This window comes from Rhipicephalus sanguineus, chromosome 2, assembly GCF_013339695.2.
Source record: "Rhipicephalus sanguineus isolate Rsan-2018 chromosome 2, BIME_Rsan_1.4, whole genome shotgun sequence".
Classification (NCBI taxonomy): domain Eukaryota; kingdom Metazoa; phylum Arthropoda; class Arachnida; order Ixodida; family Ixodidae; genus Rhipicephalus; species Rhipicephalus sanguineus.
Window position 1 is genome coordinate 75,842,405 of NC_051177.1, and position 23,256 is coordinate 75,865,660.

The 23,256-nt window shown below is 42.5% G+C and overlaps 1 protein-coding gene across 1 annotated transcript; it reads right to left on the reverse strand.

Annotated features, from left to right (window-relative positions):
• Positions 1–320: 320 nt before the first annotated feature.
• LOC119383190 (zinc finger protein 233-like) lies at positions 321–22,552 on the reverse strand. The gene is made up of 4 exons (XM_037651226.2): positions 22,447–22,552; positions 17,811–17,864; positions 9,079–9,717; positions 321–601 (listed from the first exon to the last, which is right to left on the reverse strand). The coding sequence occupies exons 1-4, from the start codon at positions 22,550–22,552 to the stop codon at positions 516–518; spliced, it is 885 nt and encodes a 294-aa protein (XP_037507154.2). The 3' UTR covers positions 321–515.
• Between the last annotated feature and the right edge of the window lie 704 nt (positions 22,553–23,256).

Consider the following 23,256-nt stretch of genomic DNA (forward strand, 5'->3'; position numbering starts at 1 on the left):
AATCCTTTCGTGTCACGTGTGAGTGTAAGATGTAAGAACACAAGGTGGGAGTTCCAGATGCCCCAGAATTACGTGCAGTATACTGAATAGATATGAATAATTGAAATAGACACAATAAAAACTCGCATATGCACTCAAACCTCGACATAATGAACACAATAATTAATAATTGTTGTGGTTTAACGTCCCAAAACCACTATATGATGATGAGAGATGCCGTAGTGGAGGGCTCTGGAAATTTTGATCACCTGAGGTTCTTTAACGCGAACCTAAATCTAAGTATATACGGGCTTCTAGCAGTTTCGCCTCCATCGAAAATGCGGCCGCCGTGGCCGGGAATGAACACAAATATAACAAACTATTGGCTGTAAAAAAGTAAATGAAGAACAGTCTTGTCACAGATACAGCGGCACGAATATATGCTTATTACGAATTTCCGGATATGAAGAAGTTATTTTTATGTCAGATGCGACTTCATTATAATGAGGTCTAAGTGTGTGTGGCTGGTGACCTACTCAGTGTAGTGACTTCATGTGACTTTTCAAGTGAGTGTTCCGCACAAAAGACCTGGAGCAGACCGTGCATCTGTATGGTCGCTCCCCTGTGTGAAGGCGTTGGTGAGTTGATAGGTTGGACCTCTGTGAGAAGCTACGTGAGCAGAAGGAGCACTGAAATGGACGTTCACCAGTGTGAGTGCGCCGGTGTTCCTTTAAAGTGGAACTCCACTGGAAGCTTTGGAGGCAAACGTGACACTTATATGGTCGCTCGCCTGTGTGGACGCGTTGATGTTCTGTAAGTTTGTACTTTGACGTGAAGCTCTTGTCACACGAAGGGCACCGATGTGGCCGCTCCACTGTGTGGGTGTACAGGTGTTTCCTGAGACGGGAAGCCCATGAGAAGCTTTGAGGGCATAAGTGGCATTCAAACAGACGCTTGCCTGATTGGCCCTTGTGCTGTACTACCATACCAGGAAGTCTTTCAGTCTCATAGTAAGAGAGGGAAGAGCTCTGCTGTTGTCGCTGCTGTAACTTGCCATCCTTGAGAGTTGCTGGACAGCTGGAATGCTTCTCGACTGCACAGAAAAAAGAATACAAGTCTCCTTAATATCAACTATTATATTTTGAAACAAAGATGCAGTTATGAAAAGTCAAACAAAACTAGAAGGAATAGATGCTGGTGCTAAAGATAAACATTTTCAATATAATGTGTTAGCTATGCCCTGCAGGGTGGAAAGAGTGGTCTGCAACTATTGTCGAACAAAAAGGAAAAGTCACTGTGTTAATGATGCCACCCAAACATGAACATTCTCCGCATTGCTCAATGCACCAGGTAGCGTTATGAGCATACTAATGAAGTCAAGGCACACAAAAGCTCTTTTTGGATTTCAGTGGTGGTCCAGCCAGTTTAGGATTTAGAGCAATTTTTGGAGCAGGAAAAAAAGTCATCTTGGAGCAGGTGTGGAGCAGAAAGAACTGGGTTACAGAGCAGGTTCAGAGCTGAAAAAAATATGTTTTGGAGCATGTTTGGAGCAGATATAATGGAGCTTGGGATCACTTGGGGCAGTAGAACAGCAAGGACATATTTTTGCTATTGTGCAAACAGGAAATGAAGCTCTGTTGTAAAGGAGGAGACAAGACCAACAGCCAGGGAGCAGACATCAGTCAGGCTGTTCACACGAAATAATGTCATTGCAGACTTCACTGCAACATCCCCATAGTGCATTGCGGTGAAGCATTAGTGACAAGGTGAGTGTGGAATTTATACGGTTTCTGGGAGGGACCGGTGCCAAAACATCATTCCCTCCTGGTTTTTGAAATGGGGGGAGGGGGGATGAGTAACCACCAATACAGACACTCCCTCCTCCCCAACCACCATCACCCCTTGGGTCCACCATTGGCAGTGGTTCTCGAAGTGGGTTCCACGAAGGGAGTGCTGTGAACTGATTCTACTACATACCATTTACAAGTCCGCTTACTTACATAATGAAAAGGGGGCACGAATAAAACGGCACACAAGAAAAGATTGAGACAGGACAACGCACTACTAGCAACTGACTTCTTTATTCAGGAAAAAAAATATTTAAAACGCAGTTAGATCAGATTAACCCAACAAGTCGACATAAAAAGATGAAAAAACTGGTGCTCAGCACGCATTATCTCACGTGTCGTTCCAAAAAAGGCAATCTCACCCTCCTGAAGATTAAAAGAAGGATGACTGATGCAACTTAGCCCCTCCTTCGCGATATGGAAGGCCTCTATTATCTCCCTCTGTGTGGAGCCCTTGTGCCTGTGCATAACTGTTGTTTGCCCAAACAGAGGCTTGCATCTACCTTCTTTCTACCAACACCAACTCGGCCAACTTTTTATTATACCCCCTTACTTACACAGTTTATTATTCCAGAGAAATAAAGTTGCACTGCAGTTTATATTCAACGAAGCCAAAGCACGCCACAATGCATTTCCATGTCCTGTGAGAAGCGAGAAACACTTGCGACACTGGCGCTCCAGAGTCGTCACTGTGCAAGTTGCGGACACTTTGGGCGCGCACTAAGCACGCTTGCCGGCGTAATTTGTAACAAGGGGGTGGGAAACAACCAGGAAGTTTTGCAGGTTGAGAGTGACTTCTCTCGCCTCTTATGACGATTGAGGACCTTTCAAACGACGTTTTATAACACATGAGTGCAGTCATGTGTTATTTGGAGGCCTACTCAGTGATGTTATGTCGTGTGATTTCTCAAGTGAGCATAAGACAGAGCAGACAGTGCCACTGTACGGCTGCTCCAATCTGTGGAGGCGTATGCAAGTGGCGGTAATAGAGGCAGCTGTGTCTAGACTTCTTACCTTGACTAGAAAGTGTTGTTGTTAGACAGGTAGAATGCCACATTTCTGCAAAAAGAAAATAAGATAGGATCACTTTTCACTTGTAGGAGAAACTGCAGTTAAAAGGAAATGCCAAAGAAATGAGAACATATATGCTATTTATCAGGATCACTTGTCTTCATTCAGTAATCAAAATTGAATTCAGATATTATTAGACAAGGAATTGCTTGCTGACTTCCTCGTTTCCTCAACATATTTATATCTCAATACCTAATGACCACCTAACTCTGCAAAATTTGCACAGGTTTTAACATTCCTGAATCTGAAAAATTATTATGGCAATAACGTAATGGGCCTTTTTCAGGAGGGTAGTCTGCGCATGCGCGGCGGCGGTGACGACACGCGCGCCATGTTTTTTGAGGGTCACAGCGTGGCGACAGGAGCGGACTGAGCGCCACCTGGCGTGGAAGATTTGCAAATTTTCCCGAAAAATACCAGGCCTCCGAGAATATCTACCGGCACGCGGTGGGCAACTTCGGAGGCCATGGACCCTCAGTTTCGATTTCAGCGATCTCCACTAGAGGCGCTCTTCAGACCTGAAAAAGGCCCATTTCAAACGTTTGTAACTCATTTGTAATGCATTTCAACAGCCCTCCTCAACAAGCTAACACAGATCATATAAAGGCACAAGACAATGAAAACGAATGAAAGCACATGGTAATTTAGTTTAGATGACTCAAACTAAGAAAATGATCAAGTAAAGAAGTGAAGACAGGATGAAAAAGCAACTGGCTGCAAGGGGGACACAAGACCCAGATTTTAGCGCATTAGATGTGCAATGCTTTTACCAGTTGAACTACTGCGGCACCATATCCTTGTATACTTTTTCAGTTAATTTAGTAGATCTAACCCTAGAAGAACACATATGAAAGTGAAGGCATTTTTTTCCAAGTGTCGACCAATGGAAGGTTTCCTTAGCTCTCTAGTCATACTGTAGATGCTGACTTGTGTTTAATGCTGTCAACCCTTTTTTTTTTCAAGCATATCGCAGAATAGAGACAAAGAAGTTACGAATTTTTTACATAACATTGACAACAGAAATGAAAATTCAAATCCCCTTATTGAACTTGCCCTTTTTTTACAACACTTAACACTATAACCTGATCATAATGCTGAAAGTACACATTTTAATAGCGCAAGCAATGAATATCAACATGAATAAGAGAATATGTAAGAAAGATTTAAAATAGGAGCACCAAATTGCTTTGCATGTGCTGGCTTTGGGTCATGCACAAAGCACGAGCCTTAGAATAGGGTTTTGTGATCACCGTATGCACCTGGCGCTTGCAGCGTTAAAGGTGGCCAGAAAGGCAAACCACAATGAATAACAATTAAAAGCCTTCGGTAAATGCACTTTTTCAAGCTTTTATTTAGAAAATGCAGTGGTAATAAATTTGCTCGTAACCACCACCAGTTAATTGAGTCCAAACTACTGGCCACAATAAGCAGACCCAATGCACCATGTTTATCAAATTGAGCACCCTGCTAAATTCGAGAAATAGTGTGCCCGAAGGAAACATACAAACATAATTAGGTCTAGCGCTTGTACAGTGGCGTTTGAAATTATTTTCTTGGGGCCCCTGTTATAAAGCTCTGGTACCCTAGAATGATGGTTTGACAGTGAACAGATCCAGAAACAAATTACCATTTAATTACTGCCTTAATTAGGTTTTATGTCAAATAGCATTTCACTGACTCTTTGTACAAAGGCACACTCTGTGGTGACAGGTAACCGTCTGGATGACCTTAAAGAAGTTGTATTAAATAGTTTCTTTAGTGGTCATATACTCAGACTCAAAGGTACAAACAACACAAAGAACAATGACGATTGCAGTGGCAGCGGCAGCAACAACAACAACAGCTCAACAACAACAACGGCGAAGAAGTGTGTCAACAACCAATCCACTTCTTCTCATTTCTGACCCTCTTCTCTAATCCCTTTCATGTAGACTTTTTGGGGTATCCAAACAGAAAATTGTGGTCTCTGTTTTTCTGGGAAGAAAGTATCCTAGGCACCACTACTTCCTTTATGTCCAAACAAAAAATTATTCACTTCCTGTCACCAGCTTCCCTTCCTGGATTGCCATAAATTTGAACACCTGCAGTAACTGTATGCTTGCTATGTCTCCATATAATAATAAAAGAACCAACGCCAGGTTAGAACTTGAGAACAGAAGTACGGTTCGTTGAGAACCACGCTTCTCAAATTGTGGCAAACTTCATCCTGGCTTGTCTTCAACATGCCACGAGCCCATGACGTAAACATCTGATGGCAACATGTGACATTTTTGGATCTGTAAGGATAGAAACAATATGAATCAATCAAGCTGGGTGTTTCTTTAGCATTTAAAAGATAACACAGGGAGAAAAGGTTCCAGTACAGTTCAGAATATCTATGCATTCACCAGAGCTATAAGCGAATAGCCTTTGAACACAGATAAAAGTGTCAAATCACTGCTGAACTCACTCCAAGTGTTCCACTCAATGTTTTTGGTGTTCTTTGTTGTGGACGTGTAGTATCAATCCCAAATACAATCACAAAAAAAAAATACAATCACAAATGATTAGGACACTCCCTAGTGAGAAATTTGAGCACAGCTGCTAAGGTGTTCTTGAATTAATTATACTTGAACGGCTGGGTCCTTTCGGCAAATGTGAACAGTTCTGTACAGGGTCCTAGGTATACATATTTTTGTGTACACTTGCTGAATTAGCGAACCGTAAGTCCTTCCAGCTGGAAAGATTTCCAGTTCAACAATTTAGCTGCATACACTCATTGAATTATCGAAAAGCCCTTCCAGCTGGAAAGATTTCCAGTTCAATAATCTAGCTGGAAATGCAGCTTTTTCCATCTGGGCCACACATGCTCGGGTCCGTGGTGTCGCAACACACCAAATGCCTGCAGATCTGCAAGCGCCCCTGCGGGTGAAGTACTAATAAGTTTCCATGTCAAAGCTGTTAAGCCATGACCTGTCTGCAATGGCTGCATGACGTCATGATAGAGATCAAGTAAAATTTAAAAGTTAGCCAGAAAGGAGATTACAATTGACAATGAACATATGATATTGCCTGCTAGAAATTGATGCCCTATATGCTTTACACAAACGGAGAAACAGATGTATTTGAAAAGAGTGACAGCTTTCAATGCATCTTTTCTTGTCGTTTGTGTTGCAGTGGTGTGGCTCTTAAAGCAGGAACAAAGGTATATAGGAAAGTCGCAACTCTATGAAGAAGGGCAAAAACGGCAAGGTGACACCATCAATGATGAGGTTACTGTTGCGAACAGCACAAGACAAGAATTAATTATTTTTGTTCTATCTTCTGAGTTGACGAATAACTCAAACCATTTCAGTGAAGCTTTACTGATTCCTATCAAATCGAGCCATGACACTTTACCAATATGCTTATTACTTCATAAGTACAAACAACAAATAATGCAACAATAGTAGTTTATAGACACTAAGGAAGAATAATCCAACAGCTGTACTTCCATACCTTTTGTAACGATGTTTTCACACCTTTGTGAAGGCAACCATGCTGCCATTTCATGCCAATGTTGCACCTACATCTGGTAAAGTCAGAATGAGCGTGCAATTGGTTAATAGAATCATAATGGTAATACTAAAGGTGACTGATGACATAGCTAAATCTTCATTTAGTATCTTGGGGCACAGGCATTCTATCAACCTATTGGTGACTGACAGCGGGGGACCTACATTAGGACGAAAGTCTGCCAAAAGACTGTGAAATACCATGCAGGTGTTTGCTTAGTGTGGCCTCCATGACAAACTCTCAAAACCAAACGGTGGTTGCCTGTGTGGACCCTGATGTGTGATTTCAGCTTAGATTATCAGTCTCACAAGCTACATTTGGCCAGTTGCCTTTGAGCACTCCACAGTGCTCTTGCAGTGCAGTTTACAATTTGTTCGTCCAAGATGGAGGGATTGAAACACTATGAAGCGTGGAAACTTGGGCAAGTTGGTAGGTCATAACTGAATAAACGAACAGCGCAACTGACAAGGACAAAGGAAGGTAACAACACACAGCGCTGACTTTCAACAATGATTTAATAGCGGAGCGAAGTACATATATAGTGAAAAAATGGGCATGCGTAGAAGGATGCAGTTTACAGCCACTGCGATACAATGCCAGCAAAACTCTTGTCATTTAACTGATTGAGCTGGAAACTAGTACACAACTTAGAAATGATCGAGATACGCTATCTCTTTTTGCAATAGCGCAACTGATGGGGAACTTACACATGTACCGTGAAATTTACTTATGTGATAGGCCTCAATTATCTCACGCGTGGCCTGCGAGTGGTGCTTGCCTATTACCTCGCAACGCTCAAAGAGGGGCACGCAACCGCAGTCGCGGCAGTGAATTCCGAGGTGTCCTTGAACCGCATTGTGCACATTGTTATTATGCTCTCTTAAGCGGTCATTCAAGCACCTACCAGTTTGCCCTATGTATTTCTTACCGCAGGAAAGCGGAAGAAGATACACGACACCAGTAGCACAAGGAACAAAGCGCGTTCTGTGGTTCACAGAGCATCTTACTCTATTTGCAGCTGGTTGATTCACCAACTTACAAAGTTTCGATAGCTTTTCCGGGGCGGAAAAGACAACAGTGATGCCAGCGCGTTTCCCAATTTTTTTCAGCCTATGCGAAACGTTATGCAGATAAGGGACTGCAACACAGTTCCTAGGAACTGACGCATTTTGACGCAAACTGTTGTGCACTAGCATTTGCAGCTATAGCGACATGTTAAGCTTGAGATTGGTGTAGAGAATGAGCAGTTGAAATGAGTCTACAATATGCAAATCAAAACATTTTTATCAATAAAAAACCCCATAGTGACAATATTGTAGCATAGAAGTCATATTCATGTTATCATATCCATACAGGCTCTCTAGACACCAATCTATGGCACAATACAGATTATTATATTCTGTTTCAACAGTGGCAGTAGCAATAGATACATAGTCAAGTCAAAGAGATGAGAAAGAAGATTAATAAATTACAAGTTTATTTATGTAGCCATACTGATGGCACCATTTTGTCTCCAAATTCTTGTGCAAAAAAGGAGACCTAAAGGCAAAAGAAAAAGATGCTGCAATGCCAGTGTGAAATATATCCTCTTGTACAGGTGAATTAACCCAGGCTATATACATAGCAGCTTACGAAAACTTCTCTGCTCAAATACCACAACAGCTCAAAATACTGGTCACACCTCAGTGCAAAAGACTTACCTACTAAGTCCATTAAGAAGCAACATATACAAAATGCAACAGGTTTGATTTGAGCAAGCGAAAACTTAAATGTACTCAGAGGAGTGATTAGAAAATTACGTTGAAACCTGGGTTTCGCATGCAAGAACCATCACATGATTAAGAAGCATGCCATAGCAAGAAAGTATGGCTGAGTTTTTACCACAGGAATTTTTAGCATGCACCTAAACCTGAGTAGACGAGTGTTCTTGCTTTTCACTCCCATCAAGATGCTGCTGCCATAGCTTGGGCAGATATTGTCATATGGTTGTGCAAGCATGTGTAGCAATAACACTGACACACAGCTCGGAGAAGTGTTCAAAAAGGCAGCAGCATATTCTATATTTGTTACTCGAACATCACCAGGGATTAAGATTTTAGTTGTGTCTCAACAGAAGAGTTGCCTACAACTTACTGCATTAACAACATAGAAATACAACACTCAACTAGTTTTACTTGTGCACAGGAAAATGAACTCACAGGAGTGTTTACAGAGGTAGAAGTATATTTGAAAAATACACACTATAGTCCCACAAAAAAGCAAACATTTAACAAGAATTTAACATGAATATCACATCACAAATATGCAGCAGCTTTTGTAGGAATACTTTATGAAGTGATATGAAATGAACAATACCACTGTAAGGCAACAGAATCTCCTTACAAAAAAAGTAACTTGTTAGTACTGCTAGAAAATAACCTGATATTACGTGTTGGTTCAAATATAACAGAACAAAGTGGCAGTTCCAGATGTGTCAGATTTACATGCAGGATACTGCAAGCCTATGAAGATTTGAAATACGGACACAATAACAATTCACAAATAGGTGGCTGGTAGCCTACTCAATGCTGCGACTTCATGTGAACTTTCAAGTGACTGCTCTGCACAAAAGTTTTGGAGCAGACAGTGCAGCTGTATGGTCGCTCACCTGTGTGGAGGCGTTCGTGCTCCGATAGGTGGGATTTGTACAGGAAGCTTTGTGAGCAGAAGGAGCACTGAAATGGACGTTCACCAGTGTGAACGCTCAAGTGACCTTTTAGAAGGGTACGGTGCGAGAAGGTTTGAGGGCACAAATTACACTTAAATGGTCGCTCGCCTGTGTGGATCCGCTGGTGTTCCATAAGATGGGGCTTCCTTGCAAAGCTCTTGTCACACGAAGGGCACTGATACGGCCGCTCGCCTGTGTGGGTGCGCATGTGTATCTTGAGATCGGAGTTCCATAGAAAGCTTTGAGGGCACAATTGACACCTGGACAGTTGCTCGCCCGTATGGACACGTTGGTGTACTGTGAGATGGGACACTGTCGGGAACCTTTTATCGCACGAAGGGCACTGATGCGGCCGCTCGCCTGTGTGGGTGCGCAGGTGTTTCTTGAGCCTACAATTCAGTGGGAAGCTTTTAGGGCACAAGTGGCACTGAAATGATCGCTCGCCTGTGTTGACCTCATGATGCATTCCCCTATTGGATAGTCCTTCAGCCTCATAGTCAAAGAAGGAAGAGTGGTGTGGATGTGGCTGCGATGACTGGCCACACTGGAGAGTCACTGGACAGCTGAAATTTCTCTCTCCTGCATAGAAAAAAACAAGAAGGGATACTTGAAGATCACTTGTTACACATTAAAATGGCTTTCTTTGAAAACTAGAAAAAATAGACGCCAGTGATAAAGGTCATCAGCTTTTCCTTTTCTCAACAGATGCTGAAGGCAGTTCAAGGCTCAGCAATCTTTTTGCACTAGCTCTGCATTTCTGTGTGATTACATAATGTTTGGATGTGTGAAACCTTAACCCCCCCCCCACACACACACATATATATTGATCTGTTTTAAGAGAGAGAGAGAACGAATATAGGAAAGGCAGGGAGGTTAACTAGACTACGTCCAGTTTGCTAGCCTACATATGGGGAGGGGAATAAGGGAGCAAAAGAGAGAGGAAAGAGAGATAATGAGGGAAAGATGTTGGGAGCCTGGTCTTACAGCACAGCAGCCCAGAAAGCCACACGAGCCCTCTTGCAGTACTTGAAGGCAAGAGCATTGAGTGGCCACCTGTGAAACCCTGTACTGTGTGTGTGTGTGTGTGTTGTGAATTGTGATCTGTTTTAAAAATATAGTAATAGCTATGTTCTGCATGGAGAACCGAGTTTATTACATAATCTCCCACTAGTACAGAAAAGTCTGATATCCAGTAATGCCAGAGGAGCTTTAATATACGTCAGATTGCAAAATAGATAAATATATACTAGTAATGCATCAGAGCTTTTTTTTACGTATATAAAGCTGCTTTTAATATGCATTATAACTACTAATTAAATGCCAAACATGAGGCAACCAACATTTCTATCCTCATTGTCTGTTAGTTCTCATTAAAATCCTCATTGCAATTAACATGTTAAGAACATGTTCTTGTTTTGTCAACATTCTTGTGCGGTTTTGCACATTCAACACAGCCAGTGTGCAAGCAACGATAGTAATGTAAGTGAAAGTGCCACTATTAAAGCAGCACAAGTATATGGTCTCTTGATGTTCCCAGAAGAATGCCAAAGTAAGAACAGCAATGCACAAACAAAGCTCCACGAATCGCATAGTTATCAGTATGACAAACCTATACACCTGTGTTTCCGCCTATTTCTTCCTCTTCTTAACACATGGCGTCAGTGCTTCACCACACAAGAGCAGGTTCTCTTCCAATGTCAATAGCTTTCTTTCAATCTTTCCCCCATTTCCATGGTTGGTGGCTGGACTTATGATACCGATACAAATACACTGGTGTCAATGCAAGTTGAGTGGAAAATTCATTTCAAAATACCAACCAGCTCTTTCAGACGCTGACGCTGTCTAGTGTGTGCTTTGTGGCGTCTGAAGATTCAGTAAAGTAAAAAGTTGGGCGAGTTGGTATTTGTTCATGATGGCTGAGGGGCGCGAAAAAACGGCACACAAAGAAAAGAAGTACACGGGACGACGCGCTACTAGCAACTGGAATATTTTTATTCAGGAAAGACATATTTATAATGCAGTGAAAACAAATTTAAGCCAACGAGTCGACCAAAAAAACCATATGCTCAGCATGCCTGCGTGAAGTAACGTTGTAGATAGGCTATCTCCCCTTCCTGCAGACTGATAGAGGGGTGACTGATGCAATCCGGCCCTTCTCTCTGGATAAAGAGGGCTTCTATAATCTCCCTCTCCGCGGATCCCCTGTGCCTGTAGATTACAGTTGTCTGCTCAAATGCAGGCTTGCAGCTACCCTGATCGCATCCTCTGCAATGCATCGCCAGATGCGTGAACGGCCTTCCTATTAAAGAGCTGCTGTGCTCTCGCAAACGCACGTTGAGGCATCTACCAGTTTGCCCGATGTATGCCTTGCCGCACGACAGTGGTATTCTATACACAACACCACGTGCGCAAGGAACGAACTGCCTTACGTGCTTAATGGCACATCCTCTTTTTTCGCACTGCTTTTGCCTGCCTATCTTCTTACCAACCGCTGCGCAGATGCGGCCCACCTTGTTTTCTGCGGAGAACACGAGATCCACCCCATACCTCGAAGCCACTCTCTTAAGGCCGTGCGAAAGCCAGTGGACATACGGGATTTTTGACACTTTTTTTCTTTCCTGCGGAACATTCTTGGCTGGAACTGTCCCAGGCCGTTGCTTAATGGACTTTTTATTTTTTCGCAAGCAGCAGCTATAGCATTATCAGGAAACGCGGCGTCTCTTAGTCTTTCCACCTGCACAAAAAAACTTGTCTCCACAAGATGTGGGCACGACCTGTCCAACGCCGATCTTAGGCAAGTCAGCGCAATACCATTTTTTACCAGGCGAGAGTGCACTTCGCACGTGAAGGTCAAGCCCCGCCCCTTGTTACCAAACACACTGAGCACTTTATGAACCCTGCTATCACAGCTCGCTGAATCAATCAATATCAAGTAGTCGTCTACATATCTGTACACTTTCTGGACCAAACCATCTAGGCCAGTTACAAGATCTTTATCAACTCTGGCCAAAAAAATGTTGCTCAGGACTGGAGCCACTTTCGATCCAATACAGACCCCTGATCTCTGGACAAAGTTCTTGCCCTCCCAGCCTACGTACGTGTGTTTTATATAAAAGAACAATAATTCTAAAAAACTTTCAACCGAGATACCACACTTGGTCACAAACTTCACTTCATCATTGCTGCATATGCACTCTTTTACGCTAGTCATCAGTTCATCATGAGGCAGGGAATAATATAAGTCTTCTATGTCGATGCTGAATCCTGACGGCTGAAAGGTGACGATGCTGAAAGGTGACGGCCATGAGAATACGTCGGGATTCAGCATCGACATAGAAGACTTATATTATTTCCTGCCTCATGATGAACTGATGACTAGCGTAAAAGAGTGCATATGCAGCAATGATGAAGTGAAGTTTGTGACCAAGTGTGGTATCTCGGTTGAAAGTTTTTTAGAATTATTGTTCTTTTATATAAAAACACACGTACGTAGGCTGGGAGGGCAAGAACTTTGTCCAGAGATCAGGGGTCTGTATTGGATCGAAGTGGCTCCAGTCCTGAGCAACATTTTTTTGGCCAGAGTTGATAAAGATCTTGTAACTGGCCTAGATGGTTTGGTCCAGAAAGTGTACAGATATGTAGACGACTACTTGATATTGATTGATTCAGCGAGCTGTGATAGCAGGGTTCATAAAGTGCTCAGTGTGTTTGGTAACAAGGGGCGGGGCTTGACCTTCACGTGCGAAGTGCCGAAGAATGGACAGCTGCGTTTTCTGGATTTGCAGCTGTCATTCCAACAAAAACACGTGTGTTGGATGTTTTCCCCTAGGACGGCGAAGCCGCTTCTTGATTACAGCTCTGGGCACTCTCGCCTGGTAAAAAATGGTATTGCGCTGACTTGCCTAAGATCGGCGTTGGACAGGTCGTGCCCACATCTTGTGGAGACAAGTTTTTTTGTGCAGGTGGAAAGACTAAGAGACGCCGCGTTTCCTGATAATGCTATAGCTGCTGCTTGCGAAAAAATAAAAAAGTCCATTAAGCAACGGCCTGGGACAGTTCCAGCCAAGAATGTTCCGCAGGAAAGAAAAAAAGTGTCAAAAATCCCGTATGTCCACTGGCTTTCGCACGGCCTTAAGAGAGTGGCTTCGGGGTATGGGGTGGATCTCGTGTTCTCCGCAGAAAACAAGGTGGGCCGCATCTGCGCAGCGGTTGGTAAGAAGATAGGCAGGCAAAAGCAGTGCGAAAAAAGAGGATGTGCCATTAAGCACGTAAGGCAGTTCGTTCCTTGCGCACGTGGTGTTGTGTATAGAATACCACTGTCGTGCGGCAAGGCATACATCGGGCAAACTGGTAGATGCCTCAACGTGCGTTTGCGAGAGCACAGCAGCTCTTTAATAGGAAGGCCGTTCACGCATCTGGCGATGCATTGCAGAGGATGCGATCAGGGTAGCTGCAAGCCTGCATTTGAGCAGACAACTGTAATCTACAGGCACAGGGGATCCGCGGAGAGGGAGATTATAGAAGCCCTCTTTATCCAGAGAGAAGGGCCGGATTGCATCAGTCACCCCTCTATCAGTCTGCAGGAAGGGGAGATAGCCTATCTACAACGTTACTTCACGCAGGCATGCTGAGCATATGGTTTTTTTGGTCGACTCGTTGGCTTAAATTTGTTTTCACTGCGTTATAAATATGTCTTTCCTGAATAAAAATATTCCAGTTGCTAGTAGCGCGTCGTCCCGTGTACTTCTTTTCTTTGTGTGCCGTTTTTTCGCGCCCCTCAGCCATCATGTCTGAAGATTTACAGGCCATAATGCAATTCTTGAGAAAGACAGCACTGTTTGCCTTCTGCCACCTTCAATTTTGGTGGCAGCCACAGGAGAAGAGTATATTAGTTAAGTATCTCGGCAGTGAGACAAGAGAACACAGGGATATGTAAAGCTAACTCACGTTACTGCTATAGGGGTGTTGGTTAATGACTCTGTTCTCTAGGGAATTATGCAATAAAACCGTGAGCACTGACTGAACATCCTCACAGTGGCAGATATGTGCAATCAAGCGCATCCCTTCTTTAATAATGCAGAGCTTTTTAGAAATGTTTCACATTTTATTCACTTGGGCAATCATCATCAATCATGTCTACGCAATCTTCTTTTACCACATTACATATACAAAAAACGGCAGGAAGGGGAAGGTGGAAGCTTGTGATGAAAAAATCCGTAAACAAGGGGTGGGTGTTCGAGCCGACGTTTCGACAAGTGGACTTGTCTTCTTCAAGGCTGGAACTGATTTCCTTAGCTCTCATGTGTATATGCTTTGTGCCCTCTCCACCACAAGGGAGAAGGGGAAGGCAACTGCCAGAGTGGGGGTGGGGGAGGGGGAGAGGCCACCGTGACAAACTGGGTGAGTCATAAAGAAGGAAAAAAAAGGGAACAAAAAAAACGCCAGGCCTGCGCGGAAAGCGCAGCACGGTCACAGCGTAAGCTGGAAGAGTGGCATTTCTAGAGCCCATTGTAAACTCTCTTGTGCCTACTAATACAAGTACACTAGCAATGTACCCAATAAGCCACAAATCATAATTTTTGTGAAGTTGCGAAGCATCCACCATGACATTATTTGTCATTGCGCAGAGAAACGAGGTACCATCTGTAAGGCATTATGTGCACTTTGTTGATGCGATGGTTGATGACGATGAAGAATTATGGCTGAGCCTTTTGTAATGGGTTGGAAGCTTTAAACGACCCACTAGTGACATAATTCACATTGTGTGACGCCCGGTCGTTATTTAACTCTCCCATGACACTTTATAACATACGCTAACGTGAGAAAGAGAGAGAGGGGATATTTACTTTATTGAGACCCTGAGGAAATAGGTCACGGGAGCCTTATGGCCTTCCTTGGCAACCAATGAAGTGCACTTGCAAGGAACCACTACGCTATAAATCATCATAATTTTTGTGAAGTAGGGAAGCAGCCACTATGCAATTTTTCGTCATACTGCGGAGAACTGTGGTACCCGCTAAACACCTGTAAGGCACTTTGTTGATGTTGTGGCTGATGACGATGAAGAATTATGGTAGATGCCTTTGTAATGGGTTGGAAGCATTCAACAAACTACTCATTGCGCAATTCGTGTTGTGTGATGCCTGGTTGTTATTTTACTCTTCTACCACACTACATTACATATGTTAATGTGGTTCCTTTGCGACATGAAGCCTGTATCGGGTCTTTTTGCAAAGAAGTTTCAAGCACCAGCATGGCTCTGAGGTAGAATACTGGGCTCCCACGCAGAGGGCCCAGGTTCGAACCTTGCTCCATCCCAAATATTTTTTTCTTATTTAGTTTTTTTTTTCTTATTTCACGCGATAGTGGTTATGGACACCGGCGGCGGACAACTACGATGCCTAAAACGGCCCTTGCTGTGATCTCATAACAGCTTTCGCTGTAAAACGAGGGTAGAGAGGGGAGAGTATACGTTTCACTGAATGATCGTCAGTGGAAGCACGTGGCACTTCAACAATAGTAGGTTCGAAATTCCTGGAAGAAGGGCTAACTCTCATTGATTTTCGTTGTGTATGTACTATACCGAACAGATTCAAGAGCCCCCTTAGAAACGTTAATACCTGCTGGCTGGAGTGTATTGAACTTGTGAATAAAGTATGACTGTATATTTTTTGTCTCTTGGGGACCGAAAGTTTGACTGAAGTATGTAAAGTTTGAGATCGTCAAAGTTGTGACCTGCTACATTAAAATGCTATGCCACTGCTTTGGGTAACTTCTTCGCCGTGTCCGCGCAATGCCCATTTAATCTAATGTTAACAGGCTGTCCCGTTTCGCCAATGTGCCGTTTTTGACAATATGAACATTCGATCATGTAGATAACGTTTGAACTAGTGCAGGTAAAACTAGATATTATACAATGGACGTAATCACTTCCGGTGCTCTTAACTATAACGTCATCTTGAAGGTGTTTACAAGTCTTACATCTTGCACGAGAACAAGGTGTTATGTGGACAGTAGAATGAGGGTTTACTTTTGCATGCACTAACATGTCCTTAAAATTCCTATTCCTTAAATCTTAAACTTGAGGACCAGCCTCAAGTTTAAGATATCTGTCAGCTCAAATGAAGATATTCGTAATCATAAAGGCTACTGTATTAGCAACAAATAACTTCCCAGACCAGCATTAAGGTACGATACCACTAGTACATGTATTAATATCATCAAAGAAAGAAATGTCACTGTGTTAATGACCTATCCCCACCTCTCTTCCCAACGGCATTTTTGCAAATGTGCCAACAGTCAAGTGTAATGGCCAGAGCATGACATTGTTTTATGAGGCCAAGCAGGTTGTTGCATTAGTGCCGAAATTATAATGAAGAAAACGACCAGAACAAGAAGGAAGCCATTGCAAAATTAACAAGAAATGTCCAAAAGTTAAGAAACCCAACTTTATTCTTTGTTATCCTAAAATAACACACCTGCAATGAACATCTTGCTGATCAGTTGTCATTGCTCCTCCCAAATGAGAATGCAAGCATAGAGGATTAAACTATGATAACAAGATTAACACATCCGCACTAGTGCATCTAGTGGGTGGCTATTTTCATTGTCTGGAGGAAGGGTGACATGCACTATGGTGTCGCTGCTTCCAGAGCAAAGCAAGGAGCTATCCATCCTTCATGACAACATTAAATAACTGCATATGTGGTACTGTCAAGCATTAGTACAATGCATAAATCTTCTGTACATTATTTGCTGTCCAACAAACTTACTTTTTCATGTCAGATTGGTGATTTTTTTTTTTTTTTGCAAAAGCCAGTAGTTGTGCAGTTCGTATTTGAAAAAACTAGAAAAAATTATTTTCAATTCATACTTGGTTTTAATTATTCAAATTCACTTTAAGTTGAAGATATGATATTCACACAGCCTAGTTAACCCTTCAGGCCCAGTGATTCCAACTGAAATCGTCAATTTTATAGGTCAGTCAGCAACCACCTGGTGAATAAAATGAGTTGTTCTTCCGCTAGAGCTCATATTTAGCATCTGCTCTAAATACGCTGTCAACCTGGTACACAAAAGAAAGTCAGGTCACGTGTGAACAAAGAAATTACGGAAGCTGTTGCAGTCTTCCCGCAATTTGCTGAAATAGCTTTTTCTTTCACCATGCGGAGGTGGGTTATTTACTTTTGTTCTGTATCAAAAGTTTAAATTTTGTCTATTGAGTATGATGCTATACCATCGAAATAGTGTTTTAAATATTAAATTATTAAACAATAATCAAAGTATCATTAAAAAATAATTGATCGATAAATTATATAGATTACTAATTACTCTTGATTGCAAAGTGTGAGCACACATTTTTTCTTTTTTTCATTTTTTGGACTACCATGACCATGTGCATCTCAAGTGGTAAAAACCAGTTGCCTACATTGAAAATAAATAATTTGGGCCTGAAGGGGTTAAGACATTATTCAGAGGTTTAGGGAGGACAAGGAACTTTGAAATGGCCATTCACCAGAGTAGATATGAATATCACTTGTTAGGAACTCTGTGAAACTGCGAGGGCCCACATGATATTTAAATGGCCACTCGTCTATGTAGACCATGTTAAGCACTCGCCTCACAGCTGCAAAGGTCACAGTGATGAAGGCAGTTTTGCGTAGACTGCTTACCCTGAGCGATGGTTGTAGACCCAATTGTAGTTGGACAGCCGGATTGCCACATTTCTGCACAAAGAAAATAAGATGGGATCACTTTTCACTTGCAAGAGAAACTACAATTACAGAAAATGCCGAAGAAATCAGAATATACATACTAATTATCAGAATTATTTTTATTCAGTAGATATTGAAAAGTATTTCTAATATCATTAGATAAGAAATGGCTCGTTGACTTCATCAGCTCAACATACTTGTATCTCGGTACTAATGACCCCCCCCCCTACCTATGTCGGCAAAATTTCCAAAGTCTTTCACTGTTTCGGAAATTTCGGAAATTATTTGGGCAAATAACATAGATTTAAATGTTTTAACTTACTTCCAGTGCATTTCACCCCCCCCCCCCCCAATCAAATGAATTAACACGAATCGTATGAAGGCAAAAGACAATGAAAACCAAAGAAAGTACATGGTGATTACATAGCTGATACAACTTCAAATTATGGAAATGAGAAAGTAAAAAAATTAAAGTGCATAAAAAATCAGCAGGCTGCTAGCGGTACACAAGAATACATCTTAACCTTATACATGCAACGCTTTCACGAGCTGAACTTCACTGGGCCTGTCGACTTTCTCGGTTAGTTTATCTTCTAGATCTAAACCCCGAAGAACATAAATAAAAATGACGTTTTTTTTTTAGTTCCGAGAAATGGAAGGTTTGTTTGCTTCCTTTGCACACTGTAGACACTGGCTTTTGTTTAGTGTTGTCCACTTTTTCTTTTTTCAATCATGCCCCTAAATAGAGATAAAGATGTTGCTAGATCTTTATGTAATTTTAACAATAGGTACAACCTTTCAAACCTACTTCTTGAACTGTGAACTTCTTTTGGAATATCTAACACAGTCACAAGATAATGATGCGGCAAGAAGGTCAGGGTGAGCAATGAATATCAACATGAATAACAGTGTACATGAGATCCAAAAAAAAAGGCAGCAGTCAGCGGAAGATGGAAGCCTGTGATGAAAAATTTGTTAACAGGAGCCGACGTTTCGACAAGCAGACTTGTCTTCTTCAAGGCTGCAACAGTATACATGAGAAAGTTTTAAAACAGAGGCACCAAATTTTCAGGGCACTAATGTGCTTTGCATGTGCTAGTTATGGGCCACACATCAGACACGAGTTTAAGAATAGGGCTTTGCACTCATTGTTCACTATAACGACCCATTGCAACATGCAGCTATTGCGGCTCGCTTCTCAATTCGAGAAATAGTGTGCTAGACAAAAACACCTAAATGTGGTTTGCATCTGGCACGTGGGCAGTGGGTTCTGAAAAAATTTCTTCGGGGCCCCTATTCTAAAACTCTCTGTCAACAAAGCACAGTTATTTATTAGAAGAAACACACAAACTAACACAAAGGCAACCAATGCATTAGAATAACAACAAGGCCCATGGGAATGGACATTCGAAGACAATTGGTTCAAGAGGTTTCTGGAATGTGATTTTAAACACAGCACATTCGCTTAATTACCCTGCTAGGCCCAACATGTCAGGCATGCCGAGCCTAGCAGTTTGCCTAGCAGGTGCTATGCCGAGTTTGATGCCTTAAAAGTCTTATGTAAGTGCAGAAAACTTAACATAAAGTTTGTATTTACTTTTCTGGTAAAAGGGACTGACGTTACAAGGAACCAGTAAACAACATCGAGGGCCAATATTTGTGATTATCAGATAACTGCACACCTATTTGATGCGAACATGCTGCTGCAAGAATTTTGTGAATAAGTGGTGTAATAATAAAGCTATAGCTGATAAAATGAGCATTATGGCTGGTTTCGGTTTCTCACTAAGCCTCTCCACCCTTCTCCACCTCAATTGTCGTCACTGTTCCCACATCGGCAACGTAACACGACACCAGGGATTACGTTATTGGTGCACAGCCAATGATTGAGCAAGGCTTTCTCCACCCACTGCTTACGTCGGTTACTCACAGGCATAGGTTGGCAAAAATTGTGGAGCTCACTCAGACTCACTCATGAAATATATTTTGCCCTTAGAGCTCACATGGACTCAGGCTCAGCAAAATTTTCAACTGGACTCACTCGGACTCAGACTCACTAAACTTTTTCTCAACCGGACTCACTCAGACTCAAACTCACCAAATATTACTTACTCGGACTCACTCAGACTCAGACTCTATCTGAGTGTAAGTGAGTCTGAGTGAGTCGACTCGTGAGTCCGTTAGCACATAATTAGTTTTTTCAACCATCGTGTCAACGCCAATATCTCGCATAAATGGTGCTCTACTTGGTGCCTTTTAATCACATGAGCAAAAAGAGAGGTTACAAAACTACACATCATAAATACACAACACAGTGCAAGCAAAGAACAAACATGTGCATAAAGGAAAAACAACGATACTACGAGAAATTCATTAGATTACAATTGAAAGACACAAACATATTTAATCTATTGAACTAAAAGATGAAACATTAGAGAATGGCACATATATGCTTTGTGGCTCATTCAAAGACATCAAAGCTATGTCCGGGCCACTTTTTGCAAGTTCATTTAACAATGTTGGTAATGTGTACCTGAGCATTTGCATTCAATAGGTCGGTGACTTTGTGTACAAATTCACCTGAGCATTTGCTTTCCATTTCATTGACTTTGTGTGCAAACGCACTTAGTCATATTGTCAAGACAACATACTGACTTTTTTAAATTCCTCACCGCTAATCTATATTTAAACTCGACAGTACACAACACCCCCAACAACTACAATTGTGGTGGCAACAACAAGAACGACAACCATGAATAAGCGTGTCAAGCACCAATCTGCTTCTTCCAATTTCTGACCCTCTTCCCCATTCACTTTTATGTAACCTTCTGGTGTGTCTAGATAGAACATCTGGATCACGGTTTGCTTGGGAAGAAAAAATTAATGGTGCACTACCTTATATATGTTGAAACAAATTATTCACTTCATGTTGCTAGCTGGCCTTCCTGCATTGCCATGAATTTGAAAGCCTATATAGTAACTGTATGCTCGCTCTATACAATAACATGAAAACCAATGTTATAACTTTTGAACGCAAGTCTTGCAAATCAGTTCTGCGGAATCCCGCAAGGTGGCGGAAGGGTTAAGAAAGGAAAAATAGACAACCACCCGTTTGTAGCACGAAGCCACAAGGAAATCCATATGGATTTCTCAAAAATAAAGCCTCTTAGCTGTCAAAAAATTCGCCCTGGTCCAGTCCTTGTGTCCAGTCCTGGTCCTTGTGGCTTCGTGCTACAAACGGGTGGTCGTGTATTTTCCCTTTCTTAACGCAAGTCTTGTTTGGTGAGAACCACGCTTTTCAATTCGTAGCAAACTTCGTCCTCGCTTGCTTTCCAATATGCGATGAGCACTTGAGGCAAATGTCTGATGGCAACGCATAAGAGTTGCAAATCTGTAAGGATAGAAAAAGTATGTATCAATGAAGCAGGATGTTTCTTTAGCATGTAAAAGGTACTACAATGGGGAAAGAAAGTTCCAGTACCGTTCAAAAGGTGCATTCACCAGAGGTTAAGTGGCCGTGGTCACCACTTTTCAATGGATCATACAAAGTACCTTCGGAACACAGATATGAGTGCCAAACTACTTCTGAACTGACTCCAAGTGTTCTACTCAATATTTTCAGTGTTTGTTGTTGGAGACATATATAGCAGAAATGCCACAGTTTAGTCGCAAGGACGAAGCAATGAATGCGAGAGCAACAAATTACAATGTCACACGATAATCAGGAAGCGACTCTATAGTTGCTGTGCGCCGCTCAAGCGCAAAGGACAAGTAAATTTTCGTCCGAAGTTGGGAGAAATCGGACAGGTTCTTGGTGGCAAAGCAATGCCAGACCCTTTGCTTCGTGACTGAGATCACCGCTGTCTTCAAAACGTTGTCCCGGAAGAAGACGCCTTCCCCTCTGGACGTTTTATGACACAACTTTATATAGAGAACTATTTACATAGCAAATGGCAGCAAAGAAAGAATGACCCGCTGTAGGGCCTAAAGCAGCAGTGCCAGTGTCCAGCCGGCAAGTTCTCGTAGTAGGCAAAAGACATCCTGGCTTTCTTGAAGGCTCCTTTTATCCCCTCTCCTTGACAGTTCCGTGGAAGGAGCGGGGGCGTGAGTCTTGCACGATGCTCCTGCAGAGCTCGGGAGCTTTTCAGCACATTTCAGCCCGGTAATGTGTGTAAGGAGGGGGGGGGGCGGTCATGTCGAGCGCAACCTTACAGGACACATGAAAAGAACACACACAGGACGAGCATGAACTAACAACTGTCACAGCTCGACACTTCAACACCGCTCAAACACAAAGAAGGACGCTCGAAAAGAATGCAAAGGATACACAGGACAAACGCGAACTAACAACTGTCAAAGTTGCTACTTCTTTGTGTTTGATCAGCGTGCTGCAAGTGCCGACTGTGCCAGCACCTTCTTGCTGAACAATGCGGTGTGTTTAGTGACCCCTCTGTGCCTCCTAAGGCGCGGTGGCATTCGAAGCTTTGCTTGCCCAGCGTTTCACATCACGAATGCGCACAGAAATGGGCCACTTTTTAGTGCGTGACTCAAGAGCAGTTGAAACAAAATCTAGGAGTGTTGCTTTAAAGCGCACCCTTCACACCATCTCGCAGGAGCACCTCCGAGATCTGCATATAGCCAGCAGTAAATGGTGCATACAAATTGCTCCCCGTTAGTATTTCAAAGAACGAGTGGCTCATGGCTGAGCTGTCTAACACGGCACGCTGCGGAGCAAGGGGTCACAGGTTCGAATCCTGGTGGCGCACTTCGGGTATTTTTTCTTCTGATTAATTTTCTTTGTGGCTTTTATTTATATATACATGCATATACATATACGGAACATGATGGCGACGGCAAAAATTCGCCGAGAGTGTCCATGTAATTGCTATCGCAATAAAAGTGCGTAAAAGCGTTCTTGAATTAATGAAAAGTGAACGGTTCAGTCCTTGTGGCAGCTGTGCGCACTACCACACCATTTTTGCAACGGCACTTCCGCTTCTGCCTCAACAGTGCGCAACTTTAAATTCTGGCAGCAATGGTGCTAAGCCATGGCTTGGTCTGCTCATTTAGCAGCAGCAACAGGCAAAGCACTTTCACAGGTTGCGTCACTCATTTTAAAAAAGAAAGTGGAAAACACAGGAAAGTGTGAAGCATTTACTCGAACAGCGGTGGCTCGAGCAAGGTAGTGCAGGCGCCAGCGCCTTTTCTTTTCTTATTGTGCTCACCTGATTAGCACTGTCATTCAACTTCCACAGTACTCTGAGTTCATTATCTTCCCTTCATCCCAGTGCACACCGTTTGCTTGGTTACACTGGCGAGGACAATGTCAAATTCGCGAACGAATGCTGAAGAGCTGCACTCTCAAAAATTACTTGCACTGGCCTCAAGGACACTCACCAACAAC